The sequence below is a fragment of the Trachinotus anak genome, unplaced genomic scaffold (assembly GCF_046630095.1).
Source record: "Trachinotus anak isolate AG129_WGS33_773 ecotype Australia unplaced genomic scaffold, CSIRO_AGI_Tana_v1 ptg000018l, whole genome shotgun sequence".
Lineage (NCBI taxonomy): Eukaryota > Metazoa > Chordata > Actinopteri > Carangiformes > Carangidae > Trachinotus > Trachinotus anak.
Genome location: NW_027273869.1, coordinates 15,101,244 through 15,128,981, shown reverse-complemented (window position 1 = coordinate 15,128,981; position 27,738 = coordinate 15,101,244). Strand labels below are relative to the sequence as shown.

The window sequence follows — 27,738 nt, the reverse complement described above, 5'->3', positions numbered from 1 at the left end:
TCCTACAGTAGCATGAGTAGGAATGAGGAAGGTTGAAAGAACGCGCCAGCATCTCCTGGTCGGGCGGGGCTTTAGACGTTGTGGATCTCTGGAGAGTGTTTTAGGGATTTTACCAGGAAAAGACTTATCAGACTTTATGCTCATTAAGATCCGAGAGCTCAGACCCTCCTGGGACAAAACAATCACAATGAAGTCTTTGTCATTTTTGTTTTTGAAATTCTTTTCTTCGTGATGAAGAAAATCTGATGATTTTTTTGTGAAAGTCTTGTGATGTTGTCTCTGCAGTTAACACACTCAAGATGAACCTAGTGGGTGAGATTACTGCCAAACATGTATTGTTACCCTGTCAGGCCTCTTCAAATGATCTGAGATGAGGAAGTCGATCTTCAGTAACAAGCAAAAAAAAAAAAAAGCTGGGGATAGTGCGACAGTAGCATCAGAAGTGAGTTATTTTAAACCCTGTAGTTGGACCCTACTAGTACTGATTGATAGAACATTAATAGACAAAACTATTGGGAATTGATTAATCAATTATCACACCAAATCTTTGCTGGTTCCAGCTTCTATTAGCTCTCTGTTTTATATTATTACAGACTTAATTGAATCTTTTTTTTGTTCCTTTTTTTCATGTCTTTATTAGACAGAAGGTCTGGAGGGGACAGGCAGTTTAACCCTTAGGCCATTTCTGGAAATAATTGACTGAATAATTGGTCCTTTTTGTTAGTTTCATTATATTTGACTCTGTGAAGCTGTTCTGAAGTGGATCTACAAGGAGAAGTGATTGAAATCGGCTTGAGCTCTGAGATCCTTGTGGTCTGTTTGCTTCACCAGAGTCTGGGTGTGTTGTCATGTTTTGTCTTTATTATTTCTTTATTAATTGTTAAGCACACATAAACTTAAACCATTGTTTTGTCTTGTTTGTGTGTGCAGTTGTTTAGAAATCAACATATTTCATCAGTGACCCTACAGAATCGTTAAAAACTGATGTAACACAACATTTGTCGGTTTAATTTCGTGACATTTGGACCGGGAAGCTGATGTCATTTTTAGTGTTCCTGCACACAGTTTTCAACAGCAGAAACAGCACCCACTGTGAGCTTTGAGGTGATTCTCTGCTCCCACCCAACTTCATCAGAGAGGCCAGCTCCAAGCGTTTAGCCAAGCTATTACCCGCCGTAATAAAACTGTCACCACGCAGCTGGACTGATGTCCTTCCTCTTAACACACCACAATTTGGCTCCTAAGGACCAACGGACACTGGACACTGCCTGTTTCTCCTTTTAGGGGTTTGAACCACAGGGAACCAACTGACGTCCATCACCGGACAACTGTCGCGCTCGTCTCTCTGGCTCGTGCTCAAATATTTGCCAGTTCAGGGGCGAGCACACAACTTCATCACTTTTACTGAAAACACAATATGAAGAAGGGGGGCGGTGAATGAGCTGACTAAGTTTAAAAGAGTGTGAGAGTGCAGATTTCTACAAGGCTGAATATTTTTTTTAATGAAAGCCCTTTTATCCTGCAGACAGAGCTGCCGCCTCTTTAAATCCAGCCTCTGAGAAAAGACACACACACACACACACACACACATACATGCAAGAAGTCAAGTTGAGGTGGGTGTGACAGCATCTACGCCTTCATAACACCCACATATTCCACAAAATCCCACAATCCAGAAACACTATTATGGCTATTTTATGTTGCCGTTGCTATGACAACAGGCTCCTAATGTCCAGCATCAGAGATCACAAATGACTGGTGTGGAGAGGGAAGGTTCACAGATTGAGCTTCATCAATAATTGCAGGTCACGAACACACACACACACACACACACACACAGACACACACACAGACACACACACACACAGAGGAGCTAGAAATTAGAAAAGAGATTCAGAACAAAAAGGAGCAGAGAAAAGATGTGACTACAGAGTGAAATTAAAAACAGAGAGAGCCACCGTCCAACAGCAAGACTCAACGTGCTTGGCATTGTGTTGTCATGGACACACAGTCAGCAGTTGTTGTTGCAATGTAGAGAGCAAGTGTAGTGTTTTAACACCAATTATTATTCTATTATTACATCAAGATTGATATCATGATTATACCTGCGTCTCACCGTTTAAAACACAGGTATAATCATGATATAATCATCATTAACAACCAGGGGGAACAGAGGCAGCTGTTAACATCCCTAACACTGCATTTCACATTCTGCACCACAGCATCAGATTTGAGACAGAAATCTTCCACATTAACAGTTTCAGTGCAAACTGAGCAGAGGCTTTAGAGTTTGTTGTAAAGACAGATTGTCCTCTAAGTGAAAGGCTGTTGCAGAATCCGACATATTTATCTTCTCCAGTGAAGTGTAAGAGAGAGACTGAAGAAACTTAAACCGAAGAAATTCAGCTCCCTTTCACACTGAATGCATTTTCTGACGTTAGTAATAGACTTTTGTGAAGTCAGCTAATGGGTTAATCAGCTAATTATTTCAGCTGTGTAACCTGATAATCATCCCCATGTTGTTTCACTTCATTCATTCATTCGCCCTGTCAGTTTCTGGTTGCTTGTTTTGTTTTGTTTTGTTAGTGTCATGTAATGTTTTAATTGGAGAGGGTTAAAGGTGCTGTTCAGTGGATTTGGTTGGACAGAGCTAGACTAGCTGTTTCCCTCTGTTTACAGCCTGTTTGCTGAGCTAACTGGCTCCAACTCTTGCCAAGAAAACAAATAAGTATATTTACCAAAATGTCATATTATCTCTTTAGCACTTAATGCTGAGTAACATCTAAAAGCTGTGGTCAGTGATTATGTTTTGGATGTCATAGTAATGATGTGGATCTTTTTTATTATGCAGTCAGTTTTGCTTTTTATGTTCCCTTTGGCGCGTCACAGCTCCCAAAGAACTCACAATTAAGAGCAAGGCATTAGAGTAAAGTTGACTGCAAATCCACCACTGCAAAATTAAGCTATTTATGATCAAACCATCCAGTCAATTAAGTCGCATCACCTTGAAAAGGCCACTCTCATAATAAAGTTATGATATTTAGCCATCCCTGAAATTTGAGTATGACTCCCGAGCCGTTTTTTGCCCAACAAATGGACACTCTGTCTCTCATCACCAGTAATTATAGTGCTTGTGTATGTGTGCGTGTGTGTGTGTGCACGCGCGCCTGGCAGACAGCCTCATTAGTGGCGATCTAGACCATTAACAGGCTGTGTCCTCGATGCCACACCAGCAGAGACGCAGGGCTGTAATTTGCACAGGAGACTTTCAGCTCGTTCACATGCACACCCATTTAGCTTCCACTAACATGCCGCATTCTCCCTCACCGCCGCCCGCCCACGCACCCACACGAATGCTGAGCCACATGGTTTGATTCACACAGGTTGTACGCACACCTACACGCCAGCCAGGCACACACTTTCCTCGTCTTGTTCGCACACATCCCAAGGCTGCCTTCTGTACACAAGCCTCCGCACACTTACATAAACTCCCCTTCCTTGTGCTATCATGGGTAAATTGTGCATTATGAATCAGCTGTCTAGTTTGGCCTTTCACCCGAGATTGGTCACATGCGCAGGGACGGCCAGAGGCCGCTTTAAAAGAAACCATGCAGACCTCAGTCGAAGAGAAAAGAAAAGAAGGAGGGTTTGATTCACTGAGCCTCCTCCTGCCTCCCAGGGAATCGGTGTGTAACTAGACAGTGATTCATGGGATGTGTGTGCGTGAGATAGAATAGTTGGAAACAAAAGAGAGAAAGAAAAAAGGAGGAGAGAGCGAGGGAGTGATGAGTTTGGCTCTCTGCCTGTCGGCCACAGACTGTCGGCCATGTTCACACTTAGAGTTCTGTCCCCACCAGCTCCAGACCTCGAGGAGCAGCCCGCCAGGGATCAATATCCCATCCTGTCAGCCCCGGGGAGACGGCCAGCAGCCTGTGCGTGAAGGGCGAAATGCTGAGATCAGACTGTAGCAGAACTGGAAGAGGTTAAGCAAAGCTGATGGTGTTTAGCCTCATTGCCATCAAAATTAAATCACAGAAGCAAAAGTTGGGCTCCCTTCTCTTCTGTGTGTGTATGTGGGAGGAGTAGAATTACTAACCTTGGTTGCCTATTAAACAAATCAAGCGCTCCTATTTGGGTTTTTAATTGGGTGGAGTGATTACCCTGTGACTGCATGAGCATGGTGAAATAAATTGTGCTGTTTTGAGCTTTAATATCATGCATATTCAACCATGTGCCTTGCAAACAATTTATTTTGCACACAGCTACAATGAGGCTTGTTTTCGAGATCATCGGGCAAACGAGGAAGGGGCACTTGAATAGAAGTGGATTGAATCAGTGTTCTGCTGCGGATGTTGTGTGAGGCTGCAAGCCTTCCTCGTGAGGTGGAGATACATATTCATAAAGGGCTGAAAGATTCATTCAACCCTAGTGTTATCATAGCCTCATTTAAATAATTGAAGGGCCAGTGTTGGCCTCATATTGTGAAATTAAAGAGATTTGTGTTTTTGTGTGTGTGTGTGCACCTTTGGCAGTTTAATGTGTCACTGCTTTGTTTTCTTCATCCAATGCAGATGTTCTGTTTTAACCGTGGTCACAGTTGACTTTTAGAAACTTGTGATGATGTGTAACCATTGACTTTTTTTTTTTTTTTAACCACTAATTTAACCCTTGTGCAATAGCTTGGAAACAGGAAGTCACCTATATGTTATGGAGTTCACATAATGTTTAAGGGTTTTCTTCTGGAGCTCTATAAATATAATGTTTTTTTTATCTTCTTCTATTTTGTGTACAAAATCAAATTGCACATTGCCCTTTATCTAATAGGAACCAGTTATATGTAGTGCAGTCTGGAACAGACACTTAGGTATTTTCAGACAGGAAGTGAAGTCATGCATCATTCACACAAATCTGACTGTTAGACTGCTTATTTTTATTCCCCCCAAAACATCCCCAGACATCCCGGCTGCACATTAGCTGTAAGCTAACTAGCAACAGACACACCGACTGTCTGTGTGAGTGTTCCTGTGAATGTTTGTGTTCGGCTCAGCCTCTAACTGAACCCAGAACTCACCAGAAACTCCAGCTCTGTTATTTCCCTCCAGACTTTCTCTCTTCCTCTCATCTTCGTACGTTTATGAAGCAGATTCTCATCATATAGGTGAATTTTTCACATCAAATCTTTCCATCAGTTTGCGCTGCCCCATGTGAATTTACGTCTAATTGCACTCTTCCATCGACTTTGTATTCATTTTGTGTGAACACACAGTGATGCTTCTGTAAAACAGCCTTTGATAACCTTATTTATGGCGTTCAGCCAAATCATTTTCCTTGAGGAGCCTGTTATTATGCTTCTAGGTTTAAAATGTTTAATATGAGTCATCATACCAGATATAATTTGGTGCTTTGAGAAGTACTGTATTCTGTGGAGTCCTTGCTATGTCTTTAACAGGCTGCAGGATAAAAATGTTGTTGGGCCCCTATTGACCTCCCACAGGGTCCTTATAAAAGATATGAGCACAAAATGAACAAATAATCCAGAACCCACTTGAGCTTGTGTACTTTAATACACGAGTTCAAATACATGAGCGTTTGTACTTCGTGCCACAAATTCCTTTACAAATTACAATGAATAAAAATGACCTTTTACAGTGACACCTCTGGTCTGGGGCCAGGGGCAGTTGTCCACGATACCCAGTTGATATTCCAGCTGCCTTCATTGCCATTGTCAACAAGTCTAAATCAATGCAGTTCTTCCATTCATTCGGTCTATTGTCCATTAAAATGTACAGCAGGCGTCTCCTGCTGTGGATCGCCACGTTTTTGTGCTTGAGCAGCAAGAATATTATTGTATGACCTTTGGAGGTGGAGGTAAAAGCTGATGAACTGAGTTCTCACCATTTTGAATTGGTTGTGTGGATCTGAAATGGGCAAGAAAGAGGATAGAACCATATAAATTTATAGTAAATTATGATGTTCCCACCAATTAAACGACATGTAGGTCCAAGCACCATCTATCACTTTCACTCTTCTACTTTGGGGACTCCATGTCTTCTTCACATCCAGCAATTTTCCAGACATCTGAATCACAATCATCCCACATGAACCTTTTTCCCACTTGTCACGTTGCGAAGCCTGTGTGGGTCGCTGGCGTTCGGAGTCTGATCACAACGGCACCATTGTTGCCAGAGAAACCAGACGACTCGGCACCCTCGGAGCAGAAAGCCTCGCTGCTTCGGATCTCTTTAATTGGAGTTTTTGGGCAGGGATTGAGAACGAAGCATGGCTGCAACCACTCTCATTCATCATTACCTGAAGCCGTGCCAGGGCCGCGGTGGAGGGTGCACACAATCACACATTATGGATTTTGCAGCTTCAGTGCCGTCTAAAACGTGATATTTTAAGTGAGATATTCTGCCCTCATTACTGGCATTGTACTGGTCCTGCACGCATCAGAGAAGAGTTGCACTTACAGTAGGACAGCTCATTGCTTAGCTTAGAGCCAAGAGCACGTTTGACACCACAGGGTTCATGTAGCTCTGTGTGGCAGAGCTGACAAGTCTGATTAGCATTCAGTCTAAGGGCTTTCAGCACCACGGACAGCTCCTTTCACCCTCTCTCTCTCTTTCTCTCAGTCTTTCTCTCTGCGTCTCGCCCCTTCTCAACTTTTAGCCACAGGGCACTGTGACACCCACATCCAACTAAATGTTTGGCACGCCTGACTTAACAGACTCAGCCCCGAGGATCACCTCGGTCAGTGATGCCTGGTAGTGCCCCTCCCTTCTTGTCTGTACGGCTCAGCTCAGGTTCTGTCACCCACTATGAGGTCTGCTCTGTTGTCGCCTCCGATGCTCACTGTGTCCTTCACTCCGGCTCAGATGTAGGTGTTTTGGCTTGTCAGTGAAGGACTTTTCTTTGAGAAGAAAAGCAAAAATCCTCTCTGTCCCTTGCTGTTATCATACTTTTACATATCTCCTTTCTTATTTTGGGCTGATAGAATATCCCTCTGTGCATTCAAAGCAAAACTGGCATTGAGTTTTAGATAAGTTGTCATAAGTGTTTTGATCTTTAAAAAAAATTATTTGGCTTATTTTGACTGAGAGAGGCGAACAGTCTGAAAAATGTCGCTGGATTTCTTTGTGTTGCTTTTGTTAATTTCCGTGTTGTCACCATTTCACTGGTGGCTCAGCGAAACAAATGTTTTTACAGTGTGACTGGAGCCTCGCCAGGCCAAGACTGGGAAGGCTGGCACATAATTCAAGCAGTCACCCCATAATTTGATCCCTCCATTTGCATATGCTCGTTGCTTCCCAGAGGGGAGACTGTGGCTGCACTTTAAAGACAGGGAGGAAAGGAACTGAATCAAGAAGATGGAGCGGGCACTTTTTAAAAACATGCTCCTGTGAATTTGACTATAGAAATAGTGCTGGAGTGTTTCATTACTGTTTGTGTGTGTGTGTGTGTGTGTGTGTGAGCGTACTGATGTCTGCTGCTACTGCTTTTTACTGTTTTCTTTCATCATCCGGGATAGATCTCTGGGTGTTGTGCTGGAACAATGTTGTAAACAGCAGAAACATGTGGCATTTTAAAGGTCACAGTAAAAATAAATGGGGGAGTCAAACGATAACATGTGGCCTTTATCTTGCTGCACTGTACTATAAACTGGAAGCACTTTATTGTGAAACACCAGTCATCCTGAACCCACTTAAATCAAAGTCAGAGCTTTGTCAGATCCCGCTGCCTTCCCATTGTCACTGACAGATCTATGATACATTCACAAATGCCTGGTTTGGTTACATTGATTGCAGTAAGTCTGTGTGAATGGATGCTGATATTTGCTGAAGATACTGAAGATGGAAGATTTTATTTTGCACATTTTGCCATATAAACTGAAATAATCAGTATTAAAACAGCTATAATCAGTATTTTTATATTAACAATGGATCCTGTAACTGCTTTGTATGTGAAAGGGCTCATTCACAGTGACGAATCCACAGAGAATTATCATTCAACCCTGCAGTTTCCTTGAGCGTTTTAGCGCTTTTTAGCTCATTGTTTTGGTTTTGTATTATTGTTTTGATTCACTCTCACTCACAGCAGGCAGCTGTCTTTAAAAAAAACAAAAATTATAATCCAACAGTACGTGCTCAGCACCAAACAGCCAGACAGACACAGTTAGCACCTAGCTGATGAAAAAAATCCTACTCACTACTGGAAAAGATGAATCCATCGCTGTTTTTAAAGCCATCGTTTATGTTATTTTTCACTATCCGTAATTATTTCTTATCACATCCACCATTTCAATATGAAGATGCCTCATATTAGAGCGCGTTTTTCAGCAGTGCTTTTTCTGAGGGTTTATGTTAATCTCTCTACACTCACAATAAGTGTTTGCCTCATATATATATTTATTTGCATCTTCTGCTTTGTGCTTTTATCCTGTTCACGTGAGTTGTGCTTTTCTTTATCCTTTGTACCATTCGCAAACACTCTTTTCATGTTACATTCTTATTTTCATTTGCTTTATCTGTAATTCAGTTTATGATGTTTTTTCCTTCTTCACTTTGTTGTCCTCGATAATCCCCTGGAATTGGCTCTCACAGCTAAACTGAAACCTCACATTTCATGATCTGTTTCTACCATCTTTTTCAGTCTAAAGCATATTTTGTTCTCTCAACATTGCAGGTCACTATTCACCCTGGAAGACCCCTAAGCAGGTAACATGCACCAGCCTCCCAAATCTGGACTGTCCCCATTTCTGCTTTTTAATCATTAATATAGATTTCAGTAGCAGTGGCTGCAGTGTTCATACTGTATGTGCTGATGGGAATGACCCTGATCTTGTTTTTTCACTCTTTCTCTCCCGTCGTACTAAATAAGATCTAAAAGTGACGTCTCTGTCCCTCCTTCGTCGTACTAACTCTACTGATGTTTCACTAGATGTCTGTGGCTTTAACAACAGCAAGCCTTTGATATCTGGCCCTTCTTTATTGCCATGAGACGGCGAAAAGGTCAAAAGGCCCACTCGTTACATCACTAGGCTCTTGATCCTGCTAGTCAGGCTTGATTCACAGCCTGTCTCAGTGCCATCAGGGTTAGGCACTGAGTCAGGGCATTTGAATAATGCTCCAGCTGTAGTGCTGCTATCTGTCTGTAATCAGACCGCTTTGGCATGGCCCAGATGCATCTCCATCCTTTTTATATCTTCATTTTACAACAGTTGGTCATTCTTTCTGATTTTTTGAAAGCTTTTTTTGCCCTTTTTTTCTTGCACTTTCCTCCTCTACATTTGCTCCCTGGTCATTTATCTTTCATCTTGCCTTTTATTTCCTTTTATCACATTAAAGCGAGTCCCCCCATGTGGTATCTCTGTAAACTTGCAGCTTCTTCTCCTGCCTCCTCTGCCGCTATAAATAAACTGCTGTAGTATCATGCTGTCCCTAAGCCCACTAACAACTCTGTCCACCAAACATCCTCTTAGATCAGATTCACTTTGTCTTTGTGTGCGTTTGTCACACTCCCATGCCTGCACACGAGTGTATCTGCCCATCTTTCTTTGTTTCTCATTGTGCGACTGTGTGTGTAATCCATTTCATGCCTGGACGTCCTCCCCCAGCGCTGCCCCGACCAGCCTCTGACTCCAGCTCATGTTGTCCCCATTCCAGATCACAACCAACAGCGCAGGAAAAACCTCCACTGTGCAGCTTTTAAGACACTTGTCCCCTGCAATCCCCTCATTTCTGCCCTGTCTCGATTTAATCAATCACCTCCATCTCCCTCAGAATAATTAAAAGTCTTAGCTCTGAGGGAAAAGCTTTGAATGTCACAAAGTAGCAGACAGCACGCAGAGCCCCTCTCTCTTGTCCTGTCTGTTGTACCCCCCTAGTTATCATTCATTGGCCGCCCCGCCCCGTCCTGCCCTGCCCCTCTCCCCACACACACACACACACACACACACACACACACACACACACACACACAGAGTTCAGTCTCAGTTTAATTGGGTATCATTTGTTACAGGAAGCCTTCCATGGCTCTGAGAGTGAAATATGGAGGAATCTGACTAATAAGGGAAGAACGGGGAATCGCCTAATTGTCATATCGACCTGCAGTTGAGCAAAGGCTCAGCCCGCAGCTCCTGAGAGTTTCGTTTGCAAATGAGCTTATCGAGATTTGTCTGTCAAATCCAGCCAGTGCTGTAGGTAGCAACTTCTTAATTCTGGAGCACATGCAGGTGTTTTTATCCAGTAAAACCAAACCATCTTTAAGAGGCGACCTGCCTGTAGTGTTCTCCATTCATCTGGCCAACTGGATTATAGCTATATAGCTAACAGTCTTAGTCAAACTGGCACAAAGAGACAAAGAAAGATGAGGTCTGATACCAGCCTTAAGAAGGTCTCCAGTCTCAGCAGCCTGCCCTGTGCAGACGTGCCTCACATCAGTGGCAGACATGACTAAAACATAAAGAGCGGGAACATTTTTGATTCTGGCCCGGAGCTCTTATGAAGCTGATATATATTCCCGGTGCATCTTGAACCGGATGCCCTGCAAATCTCAATATTAAAGTGTGCCACATGCAGCCAGCCTCACCGCCTCACTTTCAAAAACCTTCCGTTTTCTGTTCCCTCCGGATCCGTCTCTCACGGTTTTTCTGACGTGTCAACATGTCATCTTGGCGATCTGCTTAGTGTCGTGCCGTGACTCAAGCGGCCCGGCTTATCTGACACATCAAGGCTGACACTCTGACTGACTGGTGTTGTCAAAACTGACGCTGTCACCTCAAACACTTGACAGCGCATTTCCAAATGTGTTTTTGGGAGCAGCTTATGAAAACTGGGAGTCATTTACATACATCACCTTACAGAAACAGAGTAGCCAATGGGTTTGCTATTTTTTTATTTGACAACAAACATCTTTTTATGATAATAAGATATCAAACTTCCCTCCAAAATAGAGTCATATTCTTCTATATGTTTCCTCTTCATACACATCTTTCACATACACTGTGATCTAAAGGGCAAATAAAGGCTGTGATTTGTTTGGCTTGTTTCAACTACTAACCCCACTAACCGTCTGGCTTCCCGTCTGTCTGGTTTGATCGTTCGCTGAACCCCGTCCCAGACAGCAATTGTCTAATCGTAGCTTAGCAACTGTTACTAGGCATGATGCAGCTGTCAAGTTTTGGATTTCTCCACATGCAGAAACAGTGTGAGGGCGGTGTCTTATGTTTAACCATCTTTTCAAAACCAAAAACACAAGTTTCAAAGTCAAGACACATGTCATTAGCTAACTATGCTACTAGTAGTTTAGAGTAAAAGACGCAACTCTGTCCTGCCCTTTATTTGAAATATACACTCCAGTAACTGCAGCCAAACTTGTGTTAACATTAGTTGGATGGTGTCATGTTTGCCAAACCCATTGATTATTGATTATCTTTTAATCAAAGTTAAGCATACTTTCAGCAAAGCATAAATCTGCCATAATCTAAATGTGCTTACGAAACATCCAAGTACTGTGTCTGAAGAACAAAGAATATATTAATTTTTTACTATCACATTATTATTATTATTATTATGTCTTTTGCCAGAATATCATGTATGCAGCCATCATTTGCATATTTTCAACCAACTAGCTAGAATTTTAGCATTAGCTTTAGCTTTTCATCTCACAAAATCTGTGGTTTTTGGCTGGAAATGTGAAGCTTTTGTGGAACAGCGTCCTAAACCCTGTGCTGTGTGAGAACAGGAAACTTGACAGGTGTATCAACAGTGACTGAGGGCAGCGGGGCTCAGTGAACGGTCAAAACTCATAAAAGCAAACTCTTCGTCAGCTGTGTTGTCATGGTTACCAAGTTCAAACCGAGAATCAGGTGTGGGAAAGCTGGGAGGGAAATACTGACCCCTCATGCCGCTGTGCTTTACAGGTGCTGGAGCAGTGGGAGTCCCAGCAGGGCCAGAGCAGCCCTGCTCAGACCAGCCTGTCGGCCCCCGTTATCCCCCACAGCGCCCCCTTCCCAACACACCATCTCCACAGGGCCTCGGTCCCAGACTCAGCCTCCGAGGCCTTGGCCCTGGCTAAACCAGACCCCTATGACCTTTATGAGAAGTCCAGGGCTATCTATGAGAGTAGGCGTAAGTACCAGAGCCGGTGCTGCAGGTGTAGCGCTGTAAAACAACTCTCCTCCTCTTAGCACTGAAGCAGGGTAGACTGCTCATTAAAAGGTGATGCAGTGAAGATTCATCGCTCTCTCTCTCTCTCTTTCTTGCACAAACACACACTTTTGCTGCTCTACAGAAAAGGCTTGTTGAAAAGAAACTGACCTCTTTCTATCAAACTGAAAGATCTGATGCTGGATTTTCAGCACAAATACCTCCGCTTTAAATAATCATCAGAGGCTTTGCAGTCATACCCCCCCCCCCTCCCCATTAGCATTGGCAGCTGCTTATCTTTCTATTACCTTATTTGATCTTTGTTCATCGACAGCCTACACAGGCCAACACACACATACACACACAAACAAAACCTCATATCAACTAACAGCCTCTTTATTGCCTGAAACGATCTTTACATCCAGACACTGACGTTGTGCCAGCTCACCTCAGACCCAGGGAATGAATAAACACTCCACACAGACGTAATGCTTGGTGCCAGCAATATCACCAACCATTGACTTGTTAAAGAAAGTCATTTTTTCTTGTTATTATATCATCACTTCCCAAACCCTTGTGGGAACTGTAGGCAGTAAAAACGAGTATATTTTTTATGTGTGTATGTGCGGCTGTAGCCAGGATTTTAGAAATACCAAGGTCATGAGTCCAAGTCACCATAATTAAAAATGTAGGTCTTACATTCTTTGACTTATTTGGAGTATTTAGATTAATTTTAGTTATTTTAATTTTATAGCCTAAAATGAAGGTGTAAATGCTACAATACTGCTTCAAAGCTGTCTCTACATTCCCTCAGTTGTAGTGATTCTTTTACTTATTGGCCTATAAGTAGTCAAATTTAAATATAGTGAGTCTTATTAATACCGAGTCATCCAAATACCAAACATGTAAGTTTTTTGTTGTATAATAGAAACTTCCCAATTGATTCCAAGAAAAATACTGAGGACATGACCTCAGTGTCCTTGACGGTCGTAAATATGATTAAAAATATGAATGTGTGTGCCTAAGCTGCGTCGACACAGGTGGTAGCGTCTTGCCTGTTTCCTCTGGTTCCTTGTAGGTGGACATCACGGACATGAGACTGTAAAGTTTTCACTGTTGTTCATTCAGGCACCTGTTATTCAGGAGGACGTGGCTGTCAGAACGTCTCCTCATCAAACCTCTTTCTCTTCCTCTTCCTGTCTCTCTCTCCTCTTCAGCGGCGGACACTGTGATCCGTGTAGCGTTCGCTGTCGTCTTTCTTTCAGTAACGGTCAGAGGTCAGGTCTGCTGAGGCTCAGCAGGGAATAGGCGCAAACAGATTTTAGGAATGCTCCATTTACTGCTCTCGCCGGTGAGGGTGAAGCAGGGTGCGACCTTTTGTGCAGCGTCACGTCTCCAGGCTACTGCCCTCCTGCTGTTCACTGTGAGAGAGGTCTTAATCTTAAAGATTTTTTTCACCCTGAGTAAATCATTGTAAACAGGCTGGGTCAAAAGGTCAGACCACCCAAACTCCAAAACATATTCTCACTTACCCCAATTAAAACTGTCCACATGGGGTTTTGTTGATTCTTCAGAGTAACAGGGATGCTGTTTCTGCAGAGACGTTCCTGATTTGTTGCCGTTTTAAATGTAATTTTTCAATACAGCAAACACAACAAACAAATTTCGGTTTGCCTCTGTTGTATTTGGATGTTGACATCAGTTTCAAAGACAGGTGCTTCATCCCCTGAGCCCTTTAAATGATGCTGACATGTGAGAGAGCTGATGTCAGTGTCAAGTCTTTAACCAACAACGGTGAATCCAGTTTGTTGCTCATGCTTCTTATTAAAAAAATTAAAAAATACAGGAATTTTCCTTTTTGTTACCCCCAAAAAACTTCAGTGTGTTTGTTTGTTTGATTTTGCTGAGGTTCAAGGTTCATTCTTGACCTTAGAAACAGCAGCTGACAAAACAATCACCCCTATAGGTCCATTTAGTGGCCGCTTTCAATCATGTCACATGATCTTCATCAGCAGATGGAGTTCGCCCAGTTGTAGGAATATTAAGCCACATAGATAAAAAAAAAAAGATGAACAAACAAGGACACACACACTGAATGAAGCACCTTGTGAAAACACACACATCTTACAATTAATATCAAACCTTGTAGGATTTATAATGGCGGCAGTTTTTCCTTCATTTCTCTGATCCTCTGAGTGAACGATTGAACTAGCACGATGTTATATATGGAACAGCTGTGATGTCTGCTCATATATCTGATATACTGATGAGAAAACCAAGACATCGTAAATTAAAAAACAGGCAGGAAGTGAGACAGTGTGCAGGAGTTTGTTCAACACCTGTCACATTCAGATTTTTTACTCTTTTCGCTGCTGATGTGAACAAAACATCGACTGAGCAAAAACTACATGTGGTGATGAGGATCACGTGATACAGTTGAGGTTAGCATTATTTTCCCAACATTGTCTTCTTGCCTTTTAAAAAGAGAATGACTTTGACGTGATGTGATTTTTAACTGCAAAAAGGATGTGTCTTTTTATCTCAGTTCAACTTAATTTCGTTGAAAATATTTGCACGCTTCACATCCTGTATTTACCAGTGAAACCAGCCATAAATCTCCAAGCAGCACTGTATGTGGTTTCTGTGGAAACAGCTGCGTCACTCCTCATATCCTTTCTCCCAGCGCTCCTGCTGGGTCCCAGCAGAGCGCTTAGTGTGATTAAAACACTTACAATTGAAATCAATTTTTCATTCGCAGCCTCTCGTCTGCGCTTCAGTTCATTTCGCTACTTTGCGGATCATGTTGTTGTGTGAAGCCTCTGATTGCAGATTAGTGCTTGCGTCCCACCTCACACTGTAAATAAGGGACGGGTATATTACACGCTGTAAGCACTTCCTGACTTTTATGGATGATGCTGAAATTCTGCTGTGACATTAATGCTGACACAGGGCCTTTCTGCCTTGTTCTAGCCTTTGTGGGAGCTTGTGTGTTTCCCGTTGTGCTCTCTGTCAGTGTGTGCAGTTGTGAGTGTCTGTGTATGAACAATATTTGTGCGTCTGATATTGTTTATGGGTGCTTACTGCATTTTTTTCTGTCTAGAACCCGGCCAACCAAGGACTGTTTTTCCTGTGGACTCCTCAGGTAAAGATTAAATCTCTGCAGGGACACTGTTAAGAAAAAAACTGTCCTTCTGAATATGGTACTCTACCAGGATTTTAATGTGGTCGTATTGCTCCAGGAGCAGAGTACCAGGACATCGAGGTCCACCTGCGCAGACAGAAGTCTGGGTTCGGTTTCCGGGTGCTGGGCGGGGACGAGGCCGGGCAGCCTGTGAGTCCGGAGACGCGTGAGAAGGCTCGTATGGCGATGGGCGTGGAACCCTGTCATTTTCTCCTCTCTAACCCACTACACACACACTGTGTACACCTAACCCTTGACCTTTGACCCCTGAGAGAGTGATGGCTCTGGCTGCTTTGGTGTCCTTTGCTGTTTTGTTGTTAAAGTAACAAAGCAATACTTCAAACTTTCTATTCAGCTAATTATTTATCACCATAACAACCACTTTAACACCCACTGCATGTGACACTTCAACACTCCAGTCCAGCATCCAAACACACTGGACCCACACTTCCTGTTTATAACAGTCTGACGTTTGATAACAGATCCTGATCGGGGCGATCATCGAGAAGAGTCCGGCTGACCTGGACGGACGCTTGCGGCCCGGTGATGAGCTGCTGTTCGTGGACGGGATCCCAGTGGTGGGGAAGCCACACAGATACGTCATCGACCTGATGCACGGGGCGGCGCGTAACGGCCAGGTCAACCTGGTCATCAGGAGGAGGGTACCAGCTGCAGGTGAGAAAACATGACATCAATTAACTTAATTGTTTGGTTGATGTTTATAAATGTAATTTATAAAGTTTCTAAAGTGTTTCAAATATGACTTTTGCTCTTTTGTGATTGGTAATCTACTATTTTTAATAAGAAGATGAATTTATGAATTGAAAAATAATCAACAGTTAATTCTGTAGACAAAGAAAATAATTTTAGCAGAACAACTGGAATCTTATTGTAATTATTAGTTATTTTATGACTATGCCTGCAAAATCTGTTCTTTAAAGGTTTCATGAGATTTAATATGAATCTTTTCTTAAGATTTTTTTTCTTTTTTCTCTTTTCTTTTTTAAATGTTTATGTTTCCTGCAGAAAAAAGAGGAATTTTAATTTTTTTTTTTTTTTTAGCATTTATTGATGGCAGAATTGTAGAAAAGTTTGTGATGATTTTGTTGGTTGTTCTTGTTAGTTCCACCCACCACAGTCTGACGTCATCACCGCTGAACTATTTTGTTCTACAGCTTAATCCTCTGTGCCAAAGAGCTGCACTGTTAAAAAAAAAAAAAAAAATGTGAGTGAGCCACTGCTGCACTGTGTGACATGTCCCTTCATTATGATGAACGTGGGCACTGCTGGTGTCCCGCTGCTGTAAATACTACTGCACCAAATGTGTAGTAATTCACTGCTGAAAGCAGTCGCCAGTAAATACACTTGTTACTCCTGTCTGAGTAACATTAGCGTCAAAAAAACCCCACAGTGCCCAGCCTTTTGAAAATGAAACTGTTAAATTTGTGAGCCCTTATGAAGGTTCACATCTTCAGCAGGAACAAATGGTTTCAGGGCTGAGTGGCACAGACTGAGAGATGGACTGACTCACTGAAGGTTTTGGTCTTTTATGGGATTTGTTGACCTTCAGAAAAACATACGAGCCTCATCCTTGAGGCAGATGATGGATGAAAATCATAAATTGAGATGTACCAACTGCTCATTCACTGAAAACATCTATTGGACTTTTGAAGGACATGGTTGATCCTGCACACGACATCTTTAAAATACTGGATTATAAAGTGAACTGATCTCACACCTCTGTTTTCTACTTCACTGCATTCCTCTCTTGTCTCGTCTTGTTCCACCGTTCACGGCTACAGTCCTTGTCCCGTAAGGTTTCAGGAAACAGGATTTAATCAGTCAGAAAACTGAAGCACTAATCTCTGAGTAATTATCCTTCCTGAAACAACACATTAGCTCTTGTTCTCCGTCACACCATCGCTCTCTGGTCCTTCAAGCTCATCCGCCTTTGAGTCTGAAGACAGGGATGGCACTTCCTCCCGTGAACTTCAGCCTCCTCTGTTCTCATTATTATTGCCCCACCACCACCACAACACACACACATGCACACACTGTTCTCACCAATCCACTTCTTCCCACTCTATTCCGCCCTCTCTGTCAATTTCATCTCACCAAAGGCTACTGTCTGACTCACGCCTGGCCTCCTCTGTGGCCCGTACTTCCATCCTAATTGTCTGACTCCCACTGGCACTTTGCGAGGTGTCAGTCTCTGCTCTCTGCTCTGAGCTCGTACTTCTGCCTGCACCCAACGCCCCACATTTTACAATTCATTCTCCTTTTTTTCTTTTTTTTACTTATTTCCTCCCCTCATAAAATAACTATTTGTGCACTTGCTGGTGTAAAGAAATACTACATGTGGGCATGTACCTTTTTGCAGCGACAAATCTGACTGTAACTTTATTTCAGTTAACTGAAGAGACAGTTTAAATTCCTGCCTGTTAAGCTACAGAAAACCACAGCGCTGCTTCCCGGTGAGCTATCAAAACAGCAACATCAGGTTTGATCACTCGGTATGCCAGAATGCACACACACCAAAAAAAAAAAAAAAGCTTGAGGTGCTAGAAGCTGCTTTTCGCTGTCTCTGGTTTGACTTGATGCAGCATTTTAATGATGTGTTTTTACCACGTTGCGACTGATCTTTTGCTGTTTCTGTGGCGCGCTGCTGTGTTATGTTGTGTTTGCTGCTTGATTCTTCGCGAGGATGAGATTTAGCTCCGGCTCGTCCGATTTCAGGGGGTTGGAGAAAAAAGCGCTCTCGCATGTAAAATTAATTGTTTTTGCACATTTAAAATCAGCTTTGGATTCTGCCAAAGCAATAATGTATCACACAGGTTAATTCTTAGAGCAACAACAACACAGGGAGTCAGGAATCTTAAATAACCTTCATTTATACAAGAGAAGATATTGTTACTGAATTTGATCTCATTGTCGTCACTTCAGAGGGAAATATTGTGCTTTTTTTACACAACTACATTAATCTGACAGCTGTAGTCACTACTTACTTCACAGATTTTACATAAAAGAACATAATATGATAATAATGCTATGCGTCGTGTTTGGACGCTTACGTTTCAGACGTCTATGAGTTGTTAGAAGCTCCACCAAAGGAAGTTTCTCCTTTAAACTTCTCACATTGTTTTATTTAAATGATTATTTGAGGCTAATTAGGTAAAACTGTCTGATATTCCTCAAAAATTTGTATAATTCGCTGTGCACAAATGTCCCGGTATGAACCTGCAGAGGCCAGCAGACAGAGGAGGCCTTGTTGAGCCCAACTTGCTATTCTACCATTGTGCTTAGTGGAGAGAGCCCCCAGCCCCTTGTTTCCATGTTGAATGCACCATTTACATCCCTCTTACGCCTGTGAACTATATCACTGCCTGACTAGTCCCCAGAATCAGTCACATCCTATTTAGTCCCATGTTCAGAGAAAAGCTGAGATCTTCAGATTTGATCCCTATCTTCACCGCTCTGTGTAAATCCCAGGCTCAGTACAGACACATCCCCTCTCCTCCCTTCCTCTGGAACTCCTGGTTTCACAAAGGTGTCACAGTTCTTGAGGATGAAACATCAAATTCTTTTGAGGCAGGAATTCGACCTAAAACACAACCCATTCTGGAAGCATTTACAGTTCAGACAGCCAATACTACAAACTTATGTCTCCCCCTCAACAGCCCCACCTAGTGTTACCACTGCACAGATGGTCCTAAATATCTCTGGACATGGCCATGAATCTTCTGCCTCCTTCTCTATGATCCTCACAGCCTCAGATTCCAATATATGGTCCTTTAAGTTGACAGAGGAAGCTGACTTGAAGTGACCTCATTTACAGAGGCAGTGTGGGAGAGAAGTCTTCTTCTGTCAGGGGAACTGCAAACAAGACTGATCCAATTGAAAATTATAAATAGAGTCTACTGGACGCCCTCCAGGCTGCATAGAGTGGGTTTGCTCGCCAGCTCAGAGTGCTGGAGGTGTCTCGACAAAGCTGTACACATCAGTATGGGAAGAAACGTCGACTTAGATATCCCTGTCAACCCCACTTTGTTTGTTTTGGGTGACCACCTCTGCATTAAGCGACTTGACTCCACCACTTGCCGATTGGACCCAGACTGTCTTTATGGTCAGGGTGGAGACTTGTGGTCAAAGGATGGGGAGCTGTTGTACAGGCTGCTTGATGAGGAGGAGAAGTATCACCTGAAACAGTCCCACTCTTATATATCAAGTGTATAATGGCATTTCCAGTTCATAAAAATAGCATTAAACTACTACATAAAATGTGAATATCTGAGGGGCAGAGTGTTAGAGCGCCGAATAATCTAACTCATAATATTACATCCGTCACAAGGGCCATTTGTCTGCCTGATGAGAACTTTTACTTTTGATACTAGATATATTTTGCTTATACTTTTGTTCTTCCTGTTCTGTGCAAAAATAATAATTAAAATATCCTAACCCTTTTCTTTTCCCTTCCCCCTGATAATTTTCACGCTGTCCCTAAGGAATCTGAACACTTTGACTCAGTAGACGCTCAGCTCAGCTCTCTGCCTCCCCTCACAGGTGAGTCCTGCCCGGAGAACGGCCGCAGCCCGGGCTCCGTCTCCACGCAGCACAGCTCCCCACGCAGTGACTTCACATATGGCAACAGCACCAGCACTACCCAGGCACCCAACACCTGCATGGGCAACACGGCCACTTCGGACGGGACGTCGACTCCCAACGCTCAGCCCAGTGATGTCGTCATCAATCGAAAGGAGAGCGAGGGCTTCGGCTTCGTCATCATCAGCTCGCTCAATCGGCCTGAGGCAGCCGCCACTAACGGTGAGTGTGATGATTGTTTTAGTGGTGTTTTATTGAGTCAAGTAGATGCTTGTGCATCATCGGCCATCCTCACTACTCTATATAACAACTCCCTTAAGTGCTGAACATGTGAAATCTCTTAAACACATGTTAACTAACAAGTAATCTTCATCCGGTGTCAACACAAGTAGCAAACTTAAGTATAAGAAGAGGTCATGGCTCAATGAAAAGTGAAGCACCTCTCATTTTATCTCCTCAATTATGCATGCCCTCCCACGATACGTCAGTCACACACATCTCTGGTATGCTGCTGTGAGCATCAGTGCATCGCCCACACACATGAGGGAAAAAAAAAAAAAAACCTGGATGCCTTACATAAGCCTGGGGTGAATAGCAAAATGAGAGCGACAGAGACATATTCAGTCATTCAGTGAGTGAGTGCTGTGCGAGCACACACAAGCGTAATCCTCCAATCTGCTACTGAGCGCGTCTTCACCTGCAGCGTGTTGCGTTTGAATCCTCCAACAGCCGTGCCACATAAAATTGGCCGCATCATCGAGGGCAGCCCGGCCGACCGCTGCGGGAAGCTGAAGGTGGGAGACAGGATACTGGCAGTGAACAGTCAGTCCATCGTCAACATGCCCCACGCCGACATCGTTAAGCTGATCAAAGACGCGGGCCTCAGCGTCACCCTGAGGATCATTCCACAGGAAGGTGAGACAACACATGGACACACAACACTTGCACAGTGCAGGCGAGGGTTTGAAATACTTTGGGTTTGACAGTGATATATCACAGGGATTCTGTTAAATGACAGTTATGATATGAGTTTTGCAAAGTGTGACTCTCTCATTATTAACTGTCACTGTCATATGCACAAGTTGTTTTCCTCTCATCTGCAACTTCTCCTCACCAAATCAACACTGTTTGCATAACACTTCTGCATGGTAATGCTCCAAAAGAACGGCTTATCTGCTGCTGTTACAACAATACAGAGAACAGAGTGACTGTGTCTGATTTCAGTTTCCTAGTGATTCTCTCTGAATGCTGCAATCATGGTCACATCTCTTTTGAGAGAGACTCTTACCTGGTCACCTTGAGCAGATAACCAGCTTGAAATTACTAAAGCAACACTGACTTCAGAGACTGAGAGAGGACCGACAGTAGGACTTAAAAGATGGACACACACATTGTTTCTTTACCTTTTCTTACTTTTTATGTTTTATGCTTTGCCATTCATGGACATTTATAAACTTGGCATTTAGAGCTACATTAAAGGTACCCCATGGAGATTTTACCACTAGTAGCACTATGGAGCAATGCTTTTATGAGTGGGTCCCCATTTTGTTTGTATTGTGCACTTGGACACTATGACTCATGTGCTGCTGCAAGTTTCACGCTACCTCTCTGGTCAACAGTCGGTGATGGTGATGCGGAGACCTTGGTTTTTGATGATGGTGGTGTTCTGTTTTATATTAAGAATGGATCAAATGATCACATGTTTAATATGAGAGGAGTTGCTCATAGAGACCCCGCAGTTCCCCTCAGCTTTACGCTTTAAGCTTTTTAGCATCTTTCAGCTCATTGTTTTGGTTTGACAGCCCACACATTTACTGCTCTCATCAACCTGATATCCAGGAGCAGCAGTTTTCATCGAGAAAACACTGCCCGCCCAGCATCAAACAGCACACAGACCAAGTTAGCAACTAGCTGGTGAATGTAATGGACCATTTAGCAGCTAAAGAGCCAAATCTTTCCCTCAGGATTCGGTGGAGACTTAACAAGAACTAAAACAAGAGTGGATGTTGGACTTACATTTGTCAGAAGGCCAGAAACATGACACCAAATAAATAATAATGTGTCTCCTGGATGATTAAAAAGGCTGCTGTTTGCTAGCATGTTAGCTATATCAACCATGTGGCTAAACAAATCAATTAATGCACCTTTACCTGGTTAAATAAAGGTTAAAAGTATGTGCTGTTCTCGTTTTCCTGCATTGCAGAGATCAGTAATCCCCCATCAGCCCCCAGCTCAGAGAAGCAGAGCCCCATGGCCCAGCAGCACAGCCCTAAGACCCAGCCCAGTATGGCAGCCTCGCAGCCCAACCCAGCAGCGACAGAACCCAGCCCCCCCATTAGCCAACCCAACCCCATTCCCCACCAGAGCCCCGTGACCCAGCTGCCCGCCCCTCCGCCGCAAACCTACACCCACGAGAGCAGGTAAGACACAGTTTACACGGAGGCTGGCTTACGGAGCGTGACAACTTCTTGTCAAAGTGGGAGCAAACTGTTATGAAGCCTTTTTCATCCTCATGTTGTTGTGTAGTGTCAGATTTGAAAGCTGTCATGATTTGCTGATGCAGTGAAGCATTTTTATAGGCTAGCCCTGTATCTGTCTCTGGGGCAAAACCCTGTTCCTCAGAGAACACAGGTATGAGTGAGTCAGACACTTTCATCCCTCCGTCCCTGTTCTCTCTGCCTTTCTGTCACTTCCTCACTCTCTTCATCTCTTGTTTCAGTTTCCTCCTCTTCCTCTCTCTTTCTCTCACTAACATTGTCTTTTTCTTTCACACTATCTTGTCTCCTCATCTCTCTCTCTCTCTTTCTCCACAGTTTGTTGTATAACATCACTTAACTGTTATGGACCACTAAATTATTTACATAAATTGCTTCTTTATAGGGATCTGTTGAATATTTTACCAATATCTACAGGGTCCAAAATCCACAATGTCATTGGCTTTTCCCTTTGCTTTGCACAGTATACAAGTCTCTCTGTTCTCAGCATCACCAGCCTCTGGGAGAACTTGTTTTTATTATGAACATTTTATGTGATGTGTGAGGAAAAACAGTTTAATTTCCTCATTTAGTTCTTGTTTAATGGTTGTCAGTGCGAACCAAAACAAGTCATCTCTGTCAACACAGGGCGACCCGGTGCTTTTTCAGAAAGCATTACTTCCACAGCAGAGCACAGCTGGGCCGAAATACAACACAGAAATGTTGAGACTCTAGTAGAAATCCCCTTCCTTCATTCTGATTGGTCTGTTAGTTACAGGTCAGAAGTGAAGGCGAGGCAAGACGTTAAACCAGACGTCCGACAGCCGCCGTTCACAGATTATCGACAACCCCCGGTGGACTACAGGCACCCGCCTGTGGCGGACTACCGGCAGCCACCCACATTGGACTACAGACACCCGCCACTGCTCGACTACAGACAGCTCGCCACTGATGCGAGACAGTTCACCATCCCAGACTACAGAATGCCACCAGTTCAAGTAAGGATGTTCTCCACAGCAGGAAACTGTTCTTAATTCACAGATACTGGGTTTTTGAGGCTGATACCGATGATGATACCTAAAAGTAAGGAGATGCAGATGCTTTAAATGTGCACTAGTCAATATTTTTATATTAACAATGGATTAAATTACTATGTGCAATGTGAAAGGAGTTGCTATTTGTGACAAACGCACAGAGAATTATCACCTGACTCTACCTCAGCTCTGAAGCGTTTTAGCATCTTTTAGCTCATTGTTTTGGTTATGGTTTGGTTTATGACTCACAACTTCACCGTTGTGGTTCAGTCTCTTTTCTCTCGTCAGCCTTGTTTTCAGCTGCAGTAGGCAACTCAAACAAAGTTGATGATTAGCTTGTGAGCACAGTGGAGCATTTAGCTGGCAGATATTTCCCTCAGGCGTTGGTGGAGTTAATATCAGCTGATTGGTCAGCATCTGCTTTTGTGATAATTTATACAGAATAAAAACTAATTCTGGTGGAAACCACTCTTTTTGTTGTCAGTTTAACAATATTTCTTGATTGTTTTAGCAGCTATTTCGATATATTCAACACTCCAGACTACCCCCTAATTAATTTTGTACATATATTGTTTTTTTTAGCTGTAATTAAACTACATTCTACTACACATCTTCACATACACCGTAACTCTGCTTTCATTCTAATTTAATTCACATATTTCCAGTTAAAGCTGACTCTGTCTGTCTAAATAAAGTTATTTCACCATCATTAGCATTTCTGTGCCTTTTTTCCCTTTGGTGTCATCTGTGTTCGTAAAACTGAGCAGACAAAGTGCACAGCTGATACAGACACATACTTCTAGATAAAGAAAATGTTTTTCCTCCTCTTTCCTCAGCTCCCTGGTTCACCTGTAATATATTTCATATAATTCTTGGTTGCATTATGTTTACCTTGCATTTGCTCCATTCTTTTTCATTTATTTTTCTTGCTGAGTCCTGAGACTGTTTTCTGCTGTAAGGGTCTGTTTTCTCTTCAGATAATGTTGGATCTAATCATATCTGATCTTTGCTTGTCTCAGCTTTCACAGGACTTTGACTTCTTCACAGTGGAGCTGGAGAAAAGTGTGAAAGGCTTCGGTTTCAGCATCCGTGGTGGGCGAGAGTACAAGATGGACCTGTTTGTCCTACGACTGGCAGAGGACGGACCAGCCATCCGCAACGGGAGGATGAGGGTAGGTTTGATGATGCAATTTCCTTTAAGAAAGCCACTACAACCCTCTTTTAAAGGTTAAGCTGTTTTCTATCTTTCTGGATTACATGGCAGACGCTCACTGTAATTGTCTGATCTTATCAAAGCTACAACAGCAACTTTTCAGAGCTGGTTAAGAAATAATCTGCCAAAGTAACTCAGAGACGGTTTGTCCTTTGGTCGTTTTTCAGAAGTTTGTTCCTAAAACTCATCTCTCCGGATTCAATAACGTGATATTCAGAAAGATAAAGATAGATAGAACGTTTAAGTGGGCCAACTTAAATTGCATTTTAGTGTTTGCATAGCTGCACAATTCTCCCTCTAGCTATAGTTGCTACTGTACTATTCAGAGAAAGCAGACGCATATTTTCTGAATTTATAAAGATGTACTAAAAATACTAAATAAATTCAAATAAAGCATTTGGCTCTTCCTTTCCAACTCTACCACTGCAGTGTAAATCCCCCTCATGTGCTCAATACATGTGCTTTGCTGCAGGCAACATAAATTGTAACTTCCACGGTAGCTTTTCTCTATTTGTCAATGCCGATTTTAATCCTGCAGCCAACACATCGCTCTCCATCTCCGGCTTGCTTTTTCTCTTTTTTCTCCCACTTGTATGTTCCCCCGATGTTTACGTCTGGGGCTGAAAGCGTAGGTCTGCAAGTCTGCTCTACATTCCTTATCTGTAATGAACCTGTCAAAGATAATGTGTGCAAAATGCCCCCGGGGGAGATATTACTTTCCCACCTTGGTGGTGTAGTGGATGGAGTCCAGTGGGCCCAGATGTAGATGGAAGAGGGGGTGGAGGAGGAGGTGGGAATCCCTCTCGAGCTGCACTTAAAGTCAGCATGCAGGCTGCCGTGAAGTCTGAGCAGTGGTGGAGGAAGAACTCAGACCCTTTACATAAGTAGAAGGACTAATGCAATAATGTAGAAATACATTTAAGTAAAAGTCTTCAGGAAAAGCAGTAAATATGACATTATCAGATTATTGTTATTTCTGCATCAAAGCATAAGCAACATTTTACTGTTGTAGCTGTTTGAGTTTGAGCTTTTTTTTTAGCTATTCCATATATATACATATGTAGTTAGTAGTTTAATCCAGTGGTTCCCAACCTCCTCAAAATGGTCTCAAGTTTTGCATAGTACTTATGCAATAAGAGGATAAATATGATTGAATAACCTTATTATGTTAATATGGCCGTCACAGCACTCCACGTGTTTATGAATGTGGGGGAAATTGTTTTTGTAAGGGGTCACAACTTTGGGAAATATTAGTTTAGTCTTTAAAAAATGTATTATTGATTATACGCTTGTTTTCTTTTGTGAAATTTTAATTTTAAAAGGAACTATTAACTATGTGTGTGTAATAAAGGTAGTGGAGTAAAAAGTACATTTCCCAAAGAAATAGATCATAATAATAATTGAGGAGTTGAAGTATGAAGCAGCATCAAATGTTAATTCTCAACAAACACAAGAACCTCACAACTGTATCTGAGTAAATGTGTGTAGTTACTCTCCAGCACTAAGTCTGATTTGTCACAGATGAATGGCCGGGAAGTAACACTGCTGGTAGGATATTGAAATCAACTCAACACTGTGCTCTTGAATAAATTTCAGAGAACAAGGTACAGAGAACACTTTGATCTCTCTTCCAACAAGCCTGGATCCATACTGCTGGCTGCAGAGAGGAATCAATCTGTGTTTGACTCAACTAAATGTGAGACACTGGTTAAAAAGCATTCGACATGCTTGTCACTTTGGATCCGACTGGTGCTTTGACATGTACTAAGGTGCAGAAACCCAAAAAAACCCACTTGCACTCTGACTCCCTGCAGTCACTCTGACATTTTGAGTTGATGCCAACTCCTCAACAGGTACTCTGACACATCTTTGAAAAGGAAAAATCTATTTTGACCCCAGCTGCCACAACATTATCAGAAAAAAAGAGCAATAACAAAATCTAACACATTTAAATTCACATTCTTTTCAGGTTTAAGTGCCAGAACAGAGACTTTTAGGAATTGTATGAAGTTATTGCTTATTACAGATCATCAGTGTGCTTATGTTATTACCTCTCTAAGCTTCGATAAAAGAGCTGTATGTGGGCATCGGGTGCAATAGAAGCAACTCCAGCTTCACACTCCCTGTGCTCTACATTCACATGCTGTCCATTCAACTCTTTATTAAAGATGAAAATGGAGATCGCTCTCCTCTGCTGTTAGGAGGTGAGGATTAATGAGCAAACCGCCTCGCCTTCCACCTCTCTTCAGACCACTGTAATGACACCTAATGACTCCCCCTCTCTCAACTCGAGTCCGCTCCTGACTTTCAAATTACCCCGGCCATTACCGGAGGACTTCTCCATTTGTTAGCGTAATTGGCCGGCACGTTTTGTCCTGTTCCCCATGAATCCTCCCCATTAGTCAACCGGGGAGCTGTCTCTGGAAGCACTGACAGCTGAGAGACTTGAAGGAGGGCGGGAGCGGCTGTCGTTCGACCCATGTGACAACAGGACAAGTCACAAAGAGGAGAGAGAGTCCAGTTAATGTTTGCATCGGCTGTTAACTAAGCTCCTGCAGTTATGGTCATTTCACATGTGCAGGTTCTTATTCCTCAGAACGTCTCAATATGTTTCCTAGCGACCTCGTGAGAATGGGTCGACCATAATTCCCTCCAAATTACTGCCGAAGTTAATTATAACTGACACCAGTTCACACTTATTAACGCTCACAGAAGCTCATGGGAAGGCCAATGAATTATAGATCCATATTGATCTCTATAAATTACTGTCGTCCATAATAAAAGAAGCTTGTTAATTTTCTATTTCACATGCGATGAACTTGTGCTCAAGTATGCCAGTCTACACACAAGCCTCCTTATTCAAATACAAAATCGCATTTAAGACATTCATCAGTTTCTACATTTCACTTCAGATGAGAAACGATGGAGGCCATGTTTCAATCTGGTTTCGCTCCATGCTTCGCTGTCACTGGTCAAAGAGCTTTATTGGTGCTCTTAAATCTATAAAGGAAGCTTTAGTCCTGATCCAGTGCTTTCTGTACGGCGGCTCTGAACTCACACAGTGTTTGTCGGTCAAAAGCTGCATAAAATT

General features: G+C 42.7%; 1 protein-coding gene across 13 annotated transcripts in view; it reads left to right on the top strand.

Moving 5' to 3' along the window:
• Positions 1 to 27,738, top strand: part of magi2a (membrane associated guanylate kinase, WW and PDZ domain containing 2a) — a 216,082-nt gene that overhangs the window by 179,005 nt on the left and 9,339 nt on the right. For 7 of the 13 annotated variants that reach the window (XM_071502616.1, XM_071502621.1, XM_071502622.1 and 4 more), the window contains 10 exons: positions 8,683 to 8,714; positions 11,921 to 12,128; positions 15,247 to 15,288; positions 15,386 to 15,501; positions 15,810 to 16,002; positions 19,888 to 20,148; positions 20,656 to 20,841; positions 22,130 to 22,346; positions 23,173 to 23,398; positions 24,454 to 24,606. In XM_071502616.1, coding sequence (XP_071358717.1) covers positions 8,683 to 8,714; positions 11,921 to 12,128; positions 15,247 to 15,288; positions 15,386 to 15,501; positions 15,810 to 16,002; positions 19,888 to 20,148; positions 20,656 to 20,841; positions 22,130 to 22,346; positions 23,173 to 23,398; positions 24,454 to 24,606 — 1,634 coding nt within the window. The remainder of the gene's footprint in view (positions 1 to 8,682; positions 8,715 to 11,920; positions 12,129 to 15,246; positions 15,289 to 15,385; positions 15,502 to 15,809; positions 16,003 to 19,887; positions 20,149 to 20,655; positions 20,842 to 22,129; positions 22,347 to 23,172; positions 23,399 to 24,453; positions 24,607 to 27,738) is intronic. The other 6 variants (XM_071502618.1, XM_071502626.1, XM_071502628.1 and 3 more) reach the window with 4 other exon arrangements.